This window comes from Baudoinia panamericana (assembly GCF_000338955.1).
Source record: "Baudoinia panamericana UAMH 10762 unplaced genomic scaffold BAUCOscaffold_13, whole genome shotgun sequence".
NCBI classification, from domain to species: Eukaryota; Fungi; Ascomycota; class Dothideomycetes; order Mycosphaerellales; family Teratosphaeriaceae; genus Baudoinia; species Baudoinia panamericana.
In genome coordinates, this window is record NW_006911269.1 from 241,787 (window position 1) to 256,463 (window position 14,677).

The window sequence follows — 14,677 nt, forward strand, 5'->3', positions numbered from 1 at the left end:
TTTATGGTTGATGAGGATGCGGAGTACACGATGAGACGGGCACGCGAGGCTTCGAGCGAATGATGCACATGCGCAGATGACTATGATGATCTTGGTGCGTTACATTACGCTTTCGGTGCTGTCGGGGTGGCGGCGCACTTCCTGGGACGGCGTTTGTGAGCTATACCCGGTCAGAATGCGCTTCCGTGGTAATCATCACTGCAAAGCAGGTAGCAGATAGATTGATAACAACCATGCAGTTCATACCATTTTGGACAGCTACTCTCGTTAATGCAATCACGTAACCATATGGCAACCGATCAATCATCGCCCGAGGATGACGAAGCGACACTCTCACTACTCCGCCTCACCCAGTCGAGATCCTTCTTACTCAACACAACCCTCTCGCACCACGAACACCAACTTCTATTACTTCCCCCCTGCTCCCGGCCCAAAAACTTCCCACTCACCCGCTCATCCTCATACTCCTTCACCACCGCGCCAACCAACGCACGCTTCTGAATCTTCGTCTTCACCGCCCCGCCAATCCCCACAATCTCCTGCGTCGCATAGCTCCCGCCCCTCCACTCCCGTCCCTCGCTCTCCGCCCTCGCCATCTCCGCCTGCAAACTCGCCAGTTCATCGGCATCACATTCGATTTCTTGGTACAATTCCCGAGCGGCCTGGCAGTCGTAGCCGCGGCCGCATTCGACCCCTTCGTTGCCTTCGCCTAGTCCCGCGCCCAGACCGCCGCAGGTGCTGTAGCGTGTTCGCCACGCCCAGCCGCGGAGGTAGGTCGTGTCAGCTGCGCGGAGGGAGTGGCCGCAGGGTTGGCAGATCCAGATGCTGTCGTCGCAGGTACAGGGAGAGCGGGCGACTGGTTTAGTGATCGCGCTGTTTCCGCCGTCGCTGGGGTTTATTTAGTGAGGCTCGATGCGCGATACGCTTGCTTACTTACCCGTCAGGACTGGGATAGCGACGCTCGACGAACATCAGGCGGTCGATGGGCGACTTCATGTCTGTCTTACACAGCCTTCTATGTCGCTGCCTTATGCTGGAAGCCGGGGGCGCTTTCAAAACGCAGTTCTGCAAAATTATCAGCATTTAGAAACTGCCGTACACGGCGTGAACATTACTTGCGAACACTCACTCTACAGATGATCTTGCCACACCTTCTGCAAGGGCCAACCAGGTCATGAGCGCAGGCTCCAAGCTTGCCACTTGTGATACGACCAATCTTAGTTCCGTCCCTACCGTACGCGGTCCAGACATCGAAGCTCGCATGAAGCGCATTACCCAGGCGTCTGGCAGGGTTGGCGTTTTCGTTCTCACACCTCAGCGTTTGCTCGATAAGTTGGGAACGGTATTGCAACAGATTTGCTCGGAATTGGCGACAAGTACGGGCTAAATCGTGCAAAGAGTTCAGATCCAGGTAGCTGGCTAGCTGAGATACGATGCTTCGTTAACCCATTAGCCAACTTTGAAAGGTGTGGCCACGAGAGCAGCGCTTTTCAAGTGGTAGCTCACGGGTAGCATGTCAGTGCCGCTGAAAACAACCCAACATTTGGATTCTCTTTGAGGTTACTGGCATCAGCAGCCTCGCCACCCTGATTGTTAGCTTCGGCCTCTGCATCTTCGTCTCCTTCCAGGTCGACCAGCCTCGCCATTGTCATGAGGCGAGCACGCTACAGGCGGCATTGAAGCGCGAGCTAGTTCGCCACAGATACTGTGAATTGTATTGTCTTTTAGACGGACAACATCGAACAGATGATGGTATAAACGGTCACGCAAGCGGGACCTGCCGAGGTTGGTCCGTCGCTATGATCGCGCCATTGGTTGTAGAGGAAGGCACGTTAAGAGCAGTACAGCCGACAGTTTAGATGGAGAGACAGACGGATAGTGTTCTGATGGTGCTGTATTGTTGCATGTAGGAGACCCAATACACATCTGCCTGGCCAAAAGTATCTAGCCATCACATTCCACTGGGTATCATAAGACATTCAAGGGTACTCCTCAGACGGCAACTAATATATAAAGGCGCAAGACGCTGTCAATAACACTCGACAGTGGCACGCGTTCTTAGCTAACCGGTAAACTCATTTCGGATAAGCCAGGCTTTCCATGCCGAAGCCGTCGCCCTCTTAGCTCGGTCCTTCTTCAGAGCACATCGGCAGCAGTCAATGAAGTCTTGACACGCACTGATCCGCTTCTGTGCTTGCGGATCCATCCGTGCAAAGCCGATCGGATCACCACTCTTAACAGCTTCCCGAAGCATGAAGACGTTGCCACCACAGGATGCAATGTATGGCGAGCCACCAACTATCAGCGACAGCAGCGTCAGGCCGAGACTCCAAACATCACTTGCAAAGGTCGGAGTATTGAGGTCTTTCTGGATCCGCATCTGCTCCGGCGCCATGTAGTCCCACGTACCGCCAGCGTTTGCGGTAGTATCTTCGGAATCCATGCGGAAAGATGCTGAGAAGTCAATATAGCGCGCTCTAAGGACCGGCCGCTGCGAGCTATAGTGTTCTGAGATGTCCAACAGCACGTTCGCAGGCTTGATGTCTGCGTGGACCACCCCAGATCCATGTACGAACTGTAAACCGCTGACGAGGTCGTCCGCTAAGCCTGGGAAGATGTTCACCAGCTCAACATGCCGCGCAACCTCTGTCATTTGCCTGAGACGGCTGCTGAGATTCTCAAGCGAGCCACCAAGGACTGCCTCGAACACCAAAGCAGAGTTTCGCTCGTCCAGACCGTAGAAACGCACTATGTATTGAATGGCGCTTGGATGCTGCATGAGATGCGTAAGTACTTTGGCCTCCTGAACGAAGACGGTCCTTGCATCTGGTCTGGCGGGCGTCTTTACAGCGAATAAACTCGACGGTGCAATCTGGCGCTTTGAAGCAGGCGACGTTGGGGGGCTTGGGGGTGCTCGCCGATCTGGCAATGGCGACATCACCTTGCCATCTGCGCGATAGACCGTGCTCCAGAGACCCTTCCCTAAGATTTTGGCCCGTTCAAGCTCGTAGTCGACCTTTGAGATATCGTACGTGAGAAGCTCTGTGGCCGAAGCAGAGTCGGAGGAGCTCGTGCGACGCCGATTCTGAACCGGTGTAGCTGGTGGTGATAGCAGGCCAGTTGATGTGAAGAGATCAGACACAGGGACTTCAGGAATGCTCTCAGGAGACTGGAGGCTCAAACGATAAGACTTTGGGGAGTCTTCGCTTTGCTCACTGGCACGTCTACCATACTGAGCTCCGGCGCGAGATACACCAGATGCCAGCGAGCTTGACTTGTGCCGCGCATGTGTTTGATATGCCTTGAAGTTGACTGTTGCGATCCCGTCTGAGTCGCTATGCGTACGAAGAGGCTCTGCAGGCTGTCTCCGACGGCCTGCTAACGTTGACGTCCGGCTCATGGTCACTTGGCCAGCTCTGCACAAATGCGTCCTATGGTGAATGGGATTCTCTCTGTTGTATTGTGTATATCGTCGCGTGCTCAAAGAGAGGATGATGACGAAGTAACAACCACGCAAGGAAGAATAAGCAGTGACCTCAGCGTGCTTCCATGTACTGATCGCAGATAGGCCACCTACCTAGCTACTACCTAGCTAGTCATGCATGTCAAAGCTGAACCGGGCGTCAAGCGCCACCCGCAGTCTAGTCGCCGCCCGTCGATATACCTCTGATTGGCGAAGTCGTATGTCGTGGTCGTCACAGGCATCTGGGCGAACACAGAAGATATCCAGGATGTGTCCCGCTGAGCGTTGTCGAAGCTGCGGAGGGCAGCAGCGTGCGGCAGTGATTGGTTCTACCTTTCGCGGCGAAAGTTCATGGGTGCCCCAGACGGAACTGGAATCCATTGCGGCTCGGCATACCAGGATGCATGACTAGATAGCAAAATGAAGCTATACCGACAGCGGAAAGGAGATAAAGGCGAAAGGGAAGCGAGATAGGAAGGCAGAATCTCGGGCCGTAAAGTGTGTACTGTAGCGCTTCGAACTAGACCCACTTTCTCATCGGCTCGGCGCAAGAACTGGTTAAGGATCATACAGCGGTGACTTCCATGGTGACACGCTGGTCTGACAACGGAGTGGGTATCTCGAAGCAGAGCGCAAGGCTTTTCAAGCAAGGCCAACCTTAGACCTCAAACACCTCTTCCACACCAGTCCATTCCCCCTTGACACGTTGTTCCCAATAGCCACCATGTCGCTTAAGTATCCAAAGGTCTTCCTCCGTACCCTTCGATCCTTCGCCTTCTCCGCCGCTTACCTTCTCGAAGAAGCGCGGTCGCCACTCTTGTCCGTGGGTCTCGCGCACCTTCCGCCTCGCACGCTGTCGTTCTTCGAGACGCGCCTTCAGCGCCTCAGCTTTGTCTACATCGCCTACCTCCAGAGCGCGCTGATCGGGTCGCAGTCGAGAGTCCGTCGGCGGGAGATGGCCATCTTCGACCGCGGTGATCTCATTCAGCGCGGCAGCGAAGGTTGTAAAGCCGTAGACCTTAGCCGCATCCGGCACAAGCGGGCCAACCGTCCAGACGTCTGCGCCGGTATCTGTTCGCTTGAGACCTTCGGTCCATTTGCCTGTTAAGCCTAGCGATAGCGGTGCGTCGCCTTTCGCAGGGTCGAAGAGTTCAATCTGGACGTCTTCGCTCCTGCCAGAGAACATGCCACCAGATTTGAAGGTGGCCACGGCGCGCATGCCGCTCGTCTCACAATGCACGGTCATACTCTGGACCGGCTCCACGTACTTCTCTCCCGCAATGACGTTGCGCAGAAAGCATGTTGCCTGACTCCACGAATACTGCTCCCTGGGTGCTTGCAGGACCACTCTCGCTCGTCCTTCGGTGTTGAGCTCGACACTCTTGCCCCAGAACTTCTGCTCAGGCTTGGGAGACTGTGTGAAGCACCAGCCGCCATTGGTTAGACTTTCAGCTTGACATGCCATCCGCACTGGATGATGCGATACCTTCTCTGCCAAGAAGCGAAAGCCAAGATCTTCCCGGACGAGCTCATACGTTTCACCCAGCATTGGATTGAACGGCTTTCTGAGAGCGCGCTCTTTGACGCGGTTATTGGCAAAGTACGAAACGGCGAATGCAGTGACATACGCCAACCGCTCAGTTGGTGGAAGTGATGCGGAAGCAGCGTGATCGAGGAGTCGAGAGTACTCCATGCTCTCAGCCAAGCGTTGCAACAGCGAAGTGGGCTCGTTTGCCGTCACTGGCATAGACACAGTAGATAGGTCCTTTCCGGCGTTTTTCCGCAAGAAGCTGATGATGCTGGGTGGCGCATGCTTCGGTGTGTGGACGTTCAGCCTCCGCTTGACAAGTGGCAAAGGTAGCGGTGGCAATGTATCTGGTAAGCGAGGGAACGATCCATTGTGTGCCGTTTTCAGAGTCGCTGCGAGAGCCTGTCGGTCAACATCTCCCGTGTCACTGCTGGCGTCTGAGTCTGCATCGGTATCGTGGCCGTTCTGGCCTTCGTCTTCTTGGCTGTGTCGAATGTTGAATAACTGCGTAGGGCTTCCGTCACCGTCCAAGGCGTCGAAGTACTCTTGGTTGTCTGTTGACTCGAACGAGTTTCGGGACGCCGTCGTCGGCAAAGGTGGTCTACGTCTTGCCTTGCTCTCGGCAATTAGCGCGCTGAACGCGCTTACGGCATCGTCAAGGTCGCGAAGTAGAGCCATACAGCGCTCGTGGACAAGATCGTCGGCCACATGAGCTGGCGCGCCGCCAATGGCCGGCTTTGGAACACTAACGGTATTAGGAAGAGGTGACATCGGCGATGGCACAGCAAGCTGGGCAGAAATGCTTCGTCTGCCTGTAGGCGCTGCACTCCGCTCCGCGCTTGGCTTACGCTTCCAAAAAGGCCTCCTGTCCGGAGTGCCATTGGTGTCAGGGAAGTATGAATGGTCTACATCATGGGATGTGGGACTCGGTGCGTTGCTGCTTCTGCGCGATGTGGTTAGACCAAGTCCCAGACCGGTTGAATGATACTTGGGATCTGTGTCCTTGGCGAGGCCTCGGACTGCGTCCCTGGTGCCAGAGACCTTGCTGACTATCTCCTCGATCCTCTGCCACTCTCGCTCTGCAATGGGATCATATACTGCTGGCTTCGGCAATGAGCGCACCTGTGGCAGAGTTGAAGAAGCAGGCGGAGGAGTAACCGTCGTTTCAGACGCGGCGCGTTCAAGTGCAGCTCTCCATCCGTCGAACTCCTTCCGATTGTGTGCCTTGAGGTGCCATACCTCGGCTCCGGAATCGATGGAGAATTCGCGCGTCTTCTCATTGACACCGACCGCAGCTAGAGATAAGGGTACAGCACCACGTAGAGCGGACGAATGTCGATCGCGGTAGTAGGACAGGGTTGAAGAGGTGTAGTCCAACGAGAAGAACCGCTTAGCGTAGCCTTGGCCTTTCTTTCTCCGGCGCTTGTTTAGCCTGCCGGTATAGAACGTGGTTCCTTCAGCACCACGGAATTCCATGCCACTGCCTGCCTTCGAACTCGGGCGCGGGTCAGCGCCGACCGCACGATTCAACGGCGATCCTACTGGCAGCGACTCACTTGAGTCTGTTATTGGATTCAAGGACGGGCTGTAGTTCTTGCCAACTGCGTTGCCTGCCGAGACAACCTGGGAGTAGTGTAGACTGTTCCCAGATTTCGGCGGCGCGTTCGTCGGATGGGTCATCAGGACGAAGTGGATAGTCTTTGCGGTTTGCTTGGAGAATGTGTTGTCGAAAACCAGGCCGAACATGCCGCCGTCACCCTCGGGCACATCGTAACGACCCATCGAGACCTTGTCTGCCTCGCATTTGCCGGCCCAAGCAACTTCCTTCAGGCCAATGCTGCGCAGCTTTTCGACTGCCGTACTGTCTTCGCTTTTGCCAATTGAGCCTTGTCTTGGCCTCTTTCCGGCCTGCGCATGTCCATCGAGGCTAGGCGTCGGTGGGAATGATGTTGCTGCATCTACGGTCTCATGAGTAGGCAAGACTGGCGTAAGTCCGCCCTTAGTTCCTGGGTGCTTGAAGATGCCAAAGTTTATGCTCTTTTTGTGCGGCTCGACCGACCACGATATGGAATGGTGCTCCTCGACTCGGATCCATCGCACGAGATAGCTCTACACGCAGCATTGAGTCTTAGTGCTTGTTCGTGAATACATACAGAGACACGCAGAGCTCAGATTATGCTTTTTAAGGTTGGCTTACTCTCGCATGTACGACGATCTGCTCAAGCCCTGCCATTTCGATCACGCGCAGTATCTCAAAAGCAGCAGAAAAGCCAGGCTCGATTCGCTCCTGATCTTTCCACGGGCATACCTACGCCTCGTCTAATAGTCGAAGAGCCGGCAGTCTCGGGACTAGAAGCGACAGGTGACCGCAGGATGCATTGTCACAATCTCGCATCGGGATGTTTGGTTTTCCGCTCCGCACCAGCGAAACCCGTGAATACAAACACCGACGCAAACCAAGCGCTTAGATCAGCACCCGTGTCAGATGCTGATGCGGTGAAAGTACGATAATGTGCCTGCGTGGCATGGTAGTACGTCTACTGCCCCTGTGGAATGCGACAGCCTGAAAGTGGAGCTTCCACCTTCATGCCACTTGCCGATCCATGAGGTTTCAGCCTTGCAGATGCGCCATGCGATACGTCCGATAGCGATGCAGTTAATGGCATGGTGAACACGAAGCAGAAATCTACTAAACATAAGTGTATGCCTTCTGAGAGAGGAGGATGTCAAGCGTGCGTTGATCAAGTCAGCGTGACGTGAAGCACACTTTGCAGCGTACTATGCTATGCTATTGCTAAGGTAGATGCGTAGCAATGCTCCAGAAGCTCCGCAACAACGACGTTTCGGGTAATACAGGCGAAACCGCTCTCCCTTTAATCCACCCAACACCTTGCTCAAACACTTTTGTGGTCCTGGACGCCTGCGCTCATCCCAGATAACGCTTGCTGAAGTGGTACGCCAAAAACTCAAGACCATTTGCCGTCAAGCTCACTACTTCGTAAGCTTCTTGAGCCGCCCGAGCGCACCTTCCATGCTTCGTCTCACGCTACTGCTCGCACTGCCATCAGACTTCACTGAAGCCCGGGAATCGGTACTGGCAGTGCGCTCTGTCCTTGGGTTGAGGGTGGTCTCGTCAACCCAGTTTGCGGCACCACCGCGTCCGACATGGTAGATTGGTGCTGCCGACTCTCGCCTCTTCAGCATGTCTTCATCGAATTGGAAGATCTGTTCGTCGTGCTCCGTCACTCTGTTGCCGGCACCGCCACGGCCAGCCAAAACCGTGCGCTTGAAAGGTTTCGTGAGGCTGACACGGGCGGCTGGACCAGTCGCGTTGGGTCCGTTGGTAAGCGTCTCGCTGCTGTAGAGCCTGTAGTTTCCAGCACCACCTCTGCCGCTACCGATGTAGCCGCTAGAGCGGACGACTGAAGGGTGTGGTTCGGTGACTGAAAGGTTGCGAGACATTGTTCAGGGCGGGTTTGCAAAGGTGATGTGATGGATTGTGTTTGGAGCCTGCTTGATGAGTTGTATATCAAGATGGTCTTGAATAACTGAAAAAGACTTGTGTTTGATGAGTATGGACTACCACTTACAGCGTACCGACCGCAGCATTATAACAGAGGCGGAGATGTACACGCCATTTCTCGCACGGATTCTGCAAGACTCATCACGCGCCGTGGACAAAGACTTGGCTGCCCAGGTGATGAGGAGGAGAGTGGAATGAATTGCAGTTAACTGCTTAGTGGCTGCAGTTAACGGCATAGTCAGTGAGAACGTGGTTTGTCAAGGTTTGCACGCAAGCGGAAACTTCTGCGTGACCCACCTCGGCTGCCACCTTGCCGGAGTCGTGACGCCTATGTTCTCTGCGCCACTTTCTCCATGTTTCTGGCCGCTGATTATTCAGGTCATTTGACCGTGGTGTCGGAGAGACGGTGTTCAGTCGGTGAGACTTTCGTCAGCGCATGGAGAGAACACAAATCAGTCTGTCACCTAGAGGCGCCAAAGGAAGAAGTGTAAAGACATGTGCTATATGTAGGTATTCTGCGTGGCCTTTTTATTGGCTATCACTGCACGGTCCGGGACGCATATTGCATTTCCTGGGGGTAATAGAAACTCTATTCCAGTAAATCCATTACCCCCATCTAATTGGGACTTTACGACATCCAAGACCTAAGGTTGTGCGGTGAGGTTTCCAGCTTGTGCCACTGCGCACGTTCGCAGGCATTCAGCTGTGCGCTGAGCTGACATTCGCTTGGAAGATTGTCTGGCTAATCCAGCGGTAGGCGCAGGCTGTTGACCTTCATCGCAGTATTTCACTCGAGGCCTATATGCTGCTGATGATCTCTGATCATCCCGTTTTCAGTCTCTAAGTGGCTCGTATCCACGTATAACGTGGTACACAGGTACTCTTCCCCGCAAGCACAATGCCTATTCGATCCGTCTCCGCACGGTGAGTTCGGTAGCTTTGTGGAGTACCGTGGCACTTCTGCGCAGATGGGCAGGTACCACTCCGCATCCTGGGCAGGGCATGACCTTGTGCAGCGCTGGTCTCTCGGTTGACGCCACGTGGTGTGGCGAGCCCATTAGGAACAACCCATGTCAATTACGAGATAGTAAGCGGTACATTGCGACCATCGGTAATCTGGCCTTTGGATTGGACGGAGAACAGCTCATCCAGTCATTTTCAGGCAAATTTCTGATGTATGATATCGGGGTCTGCCGACCAGTCAGTAATGTATAGGAAGCAGGTCGGCGTCCCGACATATACTTACTTTCATGCCAATCGTCTATACTGACGTACATCTTCCGGAACGTACTGAGACCAGCCAGGATACTGCCGCCAATCCAGGTACTGTACAACCTCTCCGGTGGTGCAAAGATCTTGATGCGCATGTCTTTGACGGCCAACCTCTGCAGCTCGTGTAACATGCGATCGCCGAAGCCTTTGATCATGGTCGAGCCGCCCGAAAGCACAATGTTGCCGAATAATGACTTGCGTAAGTCCATATCTGTACGGTTGATGGCATCAACGACGATCTGATGCAGACCAGGCCATTCGGAGCCGATGATTTCCGGGTCGAACAGGATCTCAGGTGCTCTGAAGCGTTCCGGACCAATCTTCAGATGCTGTCCGTCAGGCAGCACGTAGTCAACAACTTTCGTGTCTCCACCTCGGTTGTTAGCTACTAGCCAATCCTTTTTTTCTTTCTTCGGATCGAGCGCAATATAGCTCGTCTTCTCCTTGATCTGCTTGACGATCTCCTTCTCCGCACTAGTATGAAAGACGCTTCCACCTTTGCGCAGCAACGTTTGGAGGTGTTCGGTCACATCACGCCCGGCAACATCGATCCTGCGGATGCTGCTGGGTATCGCGAAGCCTTCATATACAGGCACGGCGTGCGACACGCCGTCTCCTGCGTCTAACACGACGCCTGTTGTCCGCCCAGAAGCATATAGCGAAAGCACGGCCTGAATCGAAGTGTACAGTGCCGGCACATTGAAGGTCTCGAACAAGATCTGCGCCGCGGTGTCGCGGTTTGACCGAGGGTTGAGCGGTGCTTCGGTCAGCAAGACCGGATGCTGAGCGAACAGTCAGCCCCATGTGAAGATCAAAGGCTCCTGTCTGCACTGACCTCAGCCGTCACATACCTCTTCACTTAGCGTCTTGAGCTCCTCTGTGTAGATATACTGCCATATCTTCTCCATGTCATCCCAGTCGGTGACGATACCATGCTCTAAAGGGTATTTGATCTTGAGTAATCCGCGCAACTCCTGTGCGCGGTTTCCGATAAAGATGTCACCCTCCAGTCCACCTGCTAGCACTCGTAGATGCTTGGGCCGGCCAACATACGAAGGGAAGAAGCACTTTGGTAGGTCTTCGCCCGCGTAACCTGCTCTGATGGTGCCGCTGCCATTGTCAATGACAATCGGCGTGTTATGTAGATCCGTCATCCCATGGGACTCGCGCACGCGATGCAGCGTGCCTTCCTAAAGCGCGCTCTCCCGCTGACGGTATGACATATCTGTTAGCGGTACTTGTTCGTCAATGTGGACATTTGAGCGCGGAGGGCGCGTCGAGCTAGTGTCTGCTTACTAAAACAAACTGCCTCGATCTATTCGCTCTTCGTCCGCAATGTGCTCTCCATCCAGAAGTTCAGTTATATTTATTCATATATACCTCACGGTGCTGCTACATGATCTAATGAAGTGATTATCCATTTACGTCTTCGATGGACTCGTATTACACACCGATCGAAATGTGCTTCTGGGTCAGCATTAGGTTGCGCGAAAGCTTACATATAAGCACACGATGCTTTTCCGGTCACAGGCCACAAATGGGCAAGGCATCGAACACTCTCCCGACCCTCAACAGGAGAGGAGGGCGCTGTGTACTCGATCGTACGTGTACTTAGGATCGCTCCGGACAGATGATGTTCGCTCGGCTAGCAATCCTGCCAGGGCGGCCTCACCATGCTCACTCCGCAGTCGGCACATACCGGCATCGAAGGCGGCAAGGCAAATGTCATGCGGTCCGCAACACCCATATCAGACTGCAGCCCGTACGTTTGGATCACTGAGCCTCTAATTTCGTTCTAGTGTCCGATACATGCGTCCAATGGCGTGTTGTATGCGTGCACATGAGGTCAAGCTACTCGTGGAGTGATCGCGCCCTCATGTAAGATGCTTCCTTCGAAACATCTGCCTTGTTTCGTCGCCCACATCGTGACCCATAGGTGTCGCAATGTCGCCACAGTGCACGGTATCTGACAGAGGCCGCCCTCTGCACATTCCTTGTGCTCAATATCTGGCCAATCCAGATGTGCGGATTCTGACACCTGCCGCTTCCTGTTACGGAGAACGTCCTTGTACGCGGTACGAAATACTCACACCACTTTATCTAGTCGAGATAGGCTGGCCTTGTCCGTGCAGATTGTGTCTTGGCAGGTTGCCATATTTGCGGTAACGGCTCGAACTTAAGGCCACTGGCATTCGCAAGCCTCGCGTAATTACTGGTTACTGCAACATCCTTCCATCGGTGCTGTCGGCTTGATAGATAGGTTTGGACAGCTCCTCGCCCTTAGCCTGGCAGAGGCCGCCTATATTGCTCTTCAAGCCTCGCAAATTGGCATGCGATGTGGTGGGTGAAGACGACGCCTTTGTCTGCCTTTGCTATGCCGATTTACACAAAGTACTCACACTCGATGCCTTCTTGAGAGACAGACAGTATAACAGTGCTCTAGCTACACCAGTCGCCATCACACCAGACCACGAGCACCACAACCAAGACATCTACACATCGCGATCTGGACCTTGCCAGCATTCCAACAGCAAGCATCAAGCACCGTACCTGACATCAATTGCCTCTAATCTCAGGCAATGACGACGGCCTGCTATACGACTTATCAGCAGTATCTCAACGGCATTCAGTATCCTACCGAACCATACCAACCAACATCACCCACGCTTGGGCCAACATCGAAACAGTATGTCGTGCATGCCTCTTGTGGTTGGTATATGTAGCTCACAGACCCCTCTCGATGATAGCGGAGTGTACTACTGCCTCTATTTGCAATGCAACGGACAAGGCTTCTCCCGGTACGCCGATCTGCAACGACATACCGCTGTCATACACAATCCAGAGACACTGGAGCGCATCGACTGCGACTATCCGGGCTGTCTGCGACGCGGTAACCTCGGCTTCTCGCGCAAGGACAAGATGATCGATCACAAGCGCGAAGTACACAAAGTGGCCATCCCTAAGCGAGTGCTGACACGGAAGTGATTGTGGCCGCGTGAACGAAGATACCCCTGATTTCTTGACAGACGGACACAATAGGCGCTTTGCTCATTTCGAATTTCTTCATAATGAGATGAGGTCGTCCGGCCTGGCCTTCTTGATAAGGCTTGCGTCCGTGCTATGGAGTTTGGTGGTCTTCGCGTTTTGGGATGTGTAAGATGGATCGGTTATTGACAGCTGTACAACGAGATGTTACTGAATGCGCAGACAACCAGGACCAGAGGAGGCGCGCCGCAATGGCAGGCTTAAGGTAACGATGCTGCATTACGAATATTGTAGTTGTTATGACAAACACGATGTCCCCCCAGATAGCGAGATGCTCGTCGCCAGGACTTGAGCTCAATATAGTATGCGCTATTGCAAGCGCTTAATCAACTTCAAACGAGTGCTGGCCTCGTGCTGGGCCGTTTGATATCGCTCGCGCCAGGCAAGTCTGATCTCCGTTTCAGTGAAAGTGGTTAGCCATCCGTCCGTGCCATGCCGAAGAGCATGTTTATCTGAAAGAAGGAATCAGTCAAAACTCTGTAATATTCATCACTCACTCGTACCATCAACGCGTGGTAGGGTGATTGTCATCTCCCGTGACCGTTGCCGTTGCCGTTTCCGGCCAAGCGGACAATCTGTTGAAGGGATGGGTCTTCCGCGAGCCACTTGCCCGCCGAGGTATCGGCTGAGCGTAGAGATAGCTCGACCCGTTGATCTGTGATTGATGCAAGCTCCTGTGGCGAGTCGGATGTTAGCGCTCTCCGTGACTGCTTCGAGAGAACCGTCGCAGCATTTCTCATGTCACGTACAGCTCGCAAAGTGCTACGTATCTGCTGTAAGGCTGGCCCATGTCCTGCATGCGCTCTTTGGCCTTGCAAGATTGCCGCTCGTGAGTTAATCCACCTCAAAGCCGCTGTAGCCTGCAAATACAGCTTCTGCGCCCGGAACCTTCGGACCGCCGCGTCCATGATTATCCTGCGACTAGCGTCAGATTAAGCTCTCGGTGTTTTGGTAGGTTTACCATACGGACCTTCGCAGATGTTGCTTGTCCTGCTCTGCATCCCGATGGCCGCCGTTGAGTGGCTGGAAGGGTTGTTGAAGTAGTGCTTGTGCGGCTGCGACGCATCTCCGCAAAATCACATAGCCTTCTTCGCTATATTCCTCCGCTGACGGGCTGGCTCGGATTGCTGCGATAAAGTTCTGGATGTTCCGATAGTCGGCCATTATCTCGGCCACCCGCATGGCCCGCGCCTGGTTGACTGTTGTAATACCGGACGATCAGCTCTAGTGACTTGTTGCAAGATTGGCCCGATGGGGAGACAAACGACCGTCCGTCATCATATTACAATTACCCAAGAAAGCAACAACACCCGAAGCCTGACAACGCTATGCGGACCTGAGCGGTAGTGCCAAGGAAAGATACGGGAAGGAAGGAAGCGATCGCAAGCGCTCAACGTGCGACTGCTCGAAACGGTTCGTGAAGTTGGCCTGAGTATGTTGGCCACCGGAGAGACCGGTATATGAAGACTCGAATGCTTGCCTTTAGCGAGAATCATCCACCTCAGCATCTTGAGCCGCATGACATGTGGCTTGATCTAATGGAGCGTCCCCTAGGAGTGCGATCGAAGGTCCAGTGGTCCGGAAGGTTTGGCAGCATCTGCATTGCAGGTCGTTGAGATGAGATAGCCCAGTCGATTGAGCTTGGCAAGGGCATAGTCCAGCATAAGCGGTCTTGTTACAGCCAGCAGCACAGAGGAATCTGTGCTCATACAAAGCGTTCGCTAGGTGAGGAGAAGCGGAGGGTTACAGCTGGCATGTTGCAGCACGAAGTATCAAGGGTGAACGTCACTAGGGCTGTCAACCGATTGAAAACCTCATCCTTGCCGGGTTATAGGTCGGCTGACTA

General features: G+C 54.0%; 7 protein-coding genes across 7 annotated transcripts; 1 reads left to right on the forward strand and 6 right to left on the reverse strand.

The window, feature by feature from the left end:
* Positions 1-299: 299 nt before the first annotated feature.
* Positions 300-1,646, reverse strand: BAUCODRAFT_78023 (uncharacterized protein; the record flags this gene model as incomplete). The annotated part of the gene is made up of 4 exons (XM_007682291.1): positions 300-888; positions 938-1,065; positions 1,130-1,436; positions 1,507-1,646. 4 exons carry the CDS (start codon positions 1,644-1,646, stop codon positions 300-302), a joined length of 1,164 nt encoding a protein of 387 aa, XP_007680481.1.
* Positions 1,647-2,218: 572 nt separating this feature from the next.
* BAUCODRAFT_53461 (uncharacterized protein) lies at positions 2,219-2,824 on the reverse strand (the record flags this gene model as incomplete). Its single annotated transcript, XM_007682259.1, has 1 exon — positions 2,219-2,824. A coding segment is annotated over one exon (606 nt), but the record flags the coding sequence as incomplete, so codon positions are not given.
* A 1,297-nt stretch (positions 2,825-4,121) lies between these two features.
* BAUCODRAFT_569431 (uncharacterized protein) lies at positions 4,122-7,393 on the reverse strand (the record flags this gene model as incomplete). Its single annotated transcript, XM_007682424.1, has 4 exons — positions 7,189-7,393; positions 6,548-7,100; positions 5,775-6,475; positions 4,122-5,726 (listed from the first exon to the last, which is right to left on the reverse strand). Exons 1-4 carry the CDS (start codon positions 7,222-7,224, stop codon positions 4,122-4,124), a joined length of 2,895 nt encoding a protein of 964 aa, XP_007680614.1. The 5' UTR covers positions 7,225-7,393.
* Positions 7,394-7,982: 589 nt separating this feature from the next.
* On the reverse strand, positions 7,983-8,453 carry BAUCODRAFT_27483 (uncharacterized protein; the record flags this gene model as incomplete). Its single annotated transcript, XM_007682108.1, has 1 exon — positions 7,983-8,453. One exon carries the CDS (start codon positions 8,451-8,453, stop codon positions 7,983-7,985), a length of 471 nt encoding a protein of 156 aa, XP_007680298.1.
* A 940-nt stretch (positions 8,454-9,393) lies between these two features.
* BAUCODRAFT_277172 (uncharacterized protein) lies at positions 9,394-11,379 on the reverse strand. Its single transcript, XM_007682425.1, has 4 exons — positions 11,083-11,379; positions 10,638-10,994; positions 9,761-10,568; positions 9,394-9,704 (listed from the first exon to the last, which is right to left on the reverse strand). Exons 2-4 carry the CDS (start codon positions 10,938-10,940, stop codon positions 9,673-9,675), a joined length of 1,143 nt encoding a protein of 380 aa, XP_007680615.1. The 5' UTR covers positions 10,941-10,994; positions 11,083-11,379; the 3' UTR covers positions 9,394-9,672.
* An 854-nt stretch (positions 11,380-12,233) lies between these two features.
* Positions 12,234-12,771, forward strand: BAUCODRAFT_159892 (uncharacterized protein; the record flags this gene model as incomplete). The annotated part of the gene is made up of 2 exons (XM_007682426.1): positions 12,234-12,472; positions 12,534-12,771. The coding sequence occupies exons 1-2, from the start codon at positions 12,366-12,368 to the stop codon at positions 12,769-12,771; spliced, it is 345 nt and encodes a 114-aa protein (XP_007680616.1). The 5' UTR covers positions 12,234-12,365.
* Positions 12,772-13,039: 268 nt separating this feature from the next.
* Positions 13,040-14,246, reverse strand: BAUCODRAFT_277169 (uncharacterized protein). Its single transcript, XM_007682427.1, has 5 exons — positions 14,097-14,246; positions 13,802-14,030; positions 13,581-13,746; positions 13,335-13,505; positions 13,040-13,283 (listed from the first exon to the last, which is right to left on the reverse strand). Exons 1-4 carry the CDS (start codon positions 14,110-14,112, stop codon positions 13,359-13,361), a joined length of 558 nt encoding a protein of 185 aa, XP_007680617.1. The 5' UTR covers positions 14,113-14,246; the 3' UTR covers positions 13,040-13,283; positions 13,335-13,358.
* Positions 14,247-14,677: the final 431 nt, after the last annotated feature.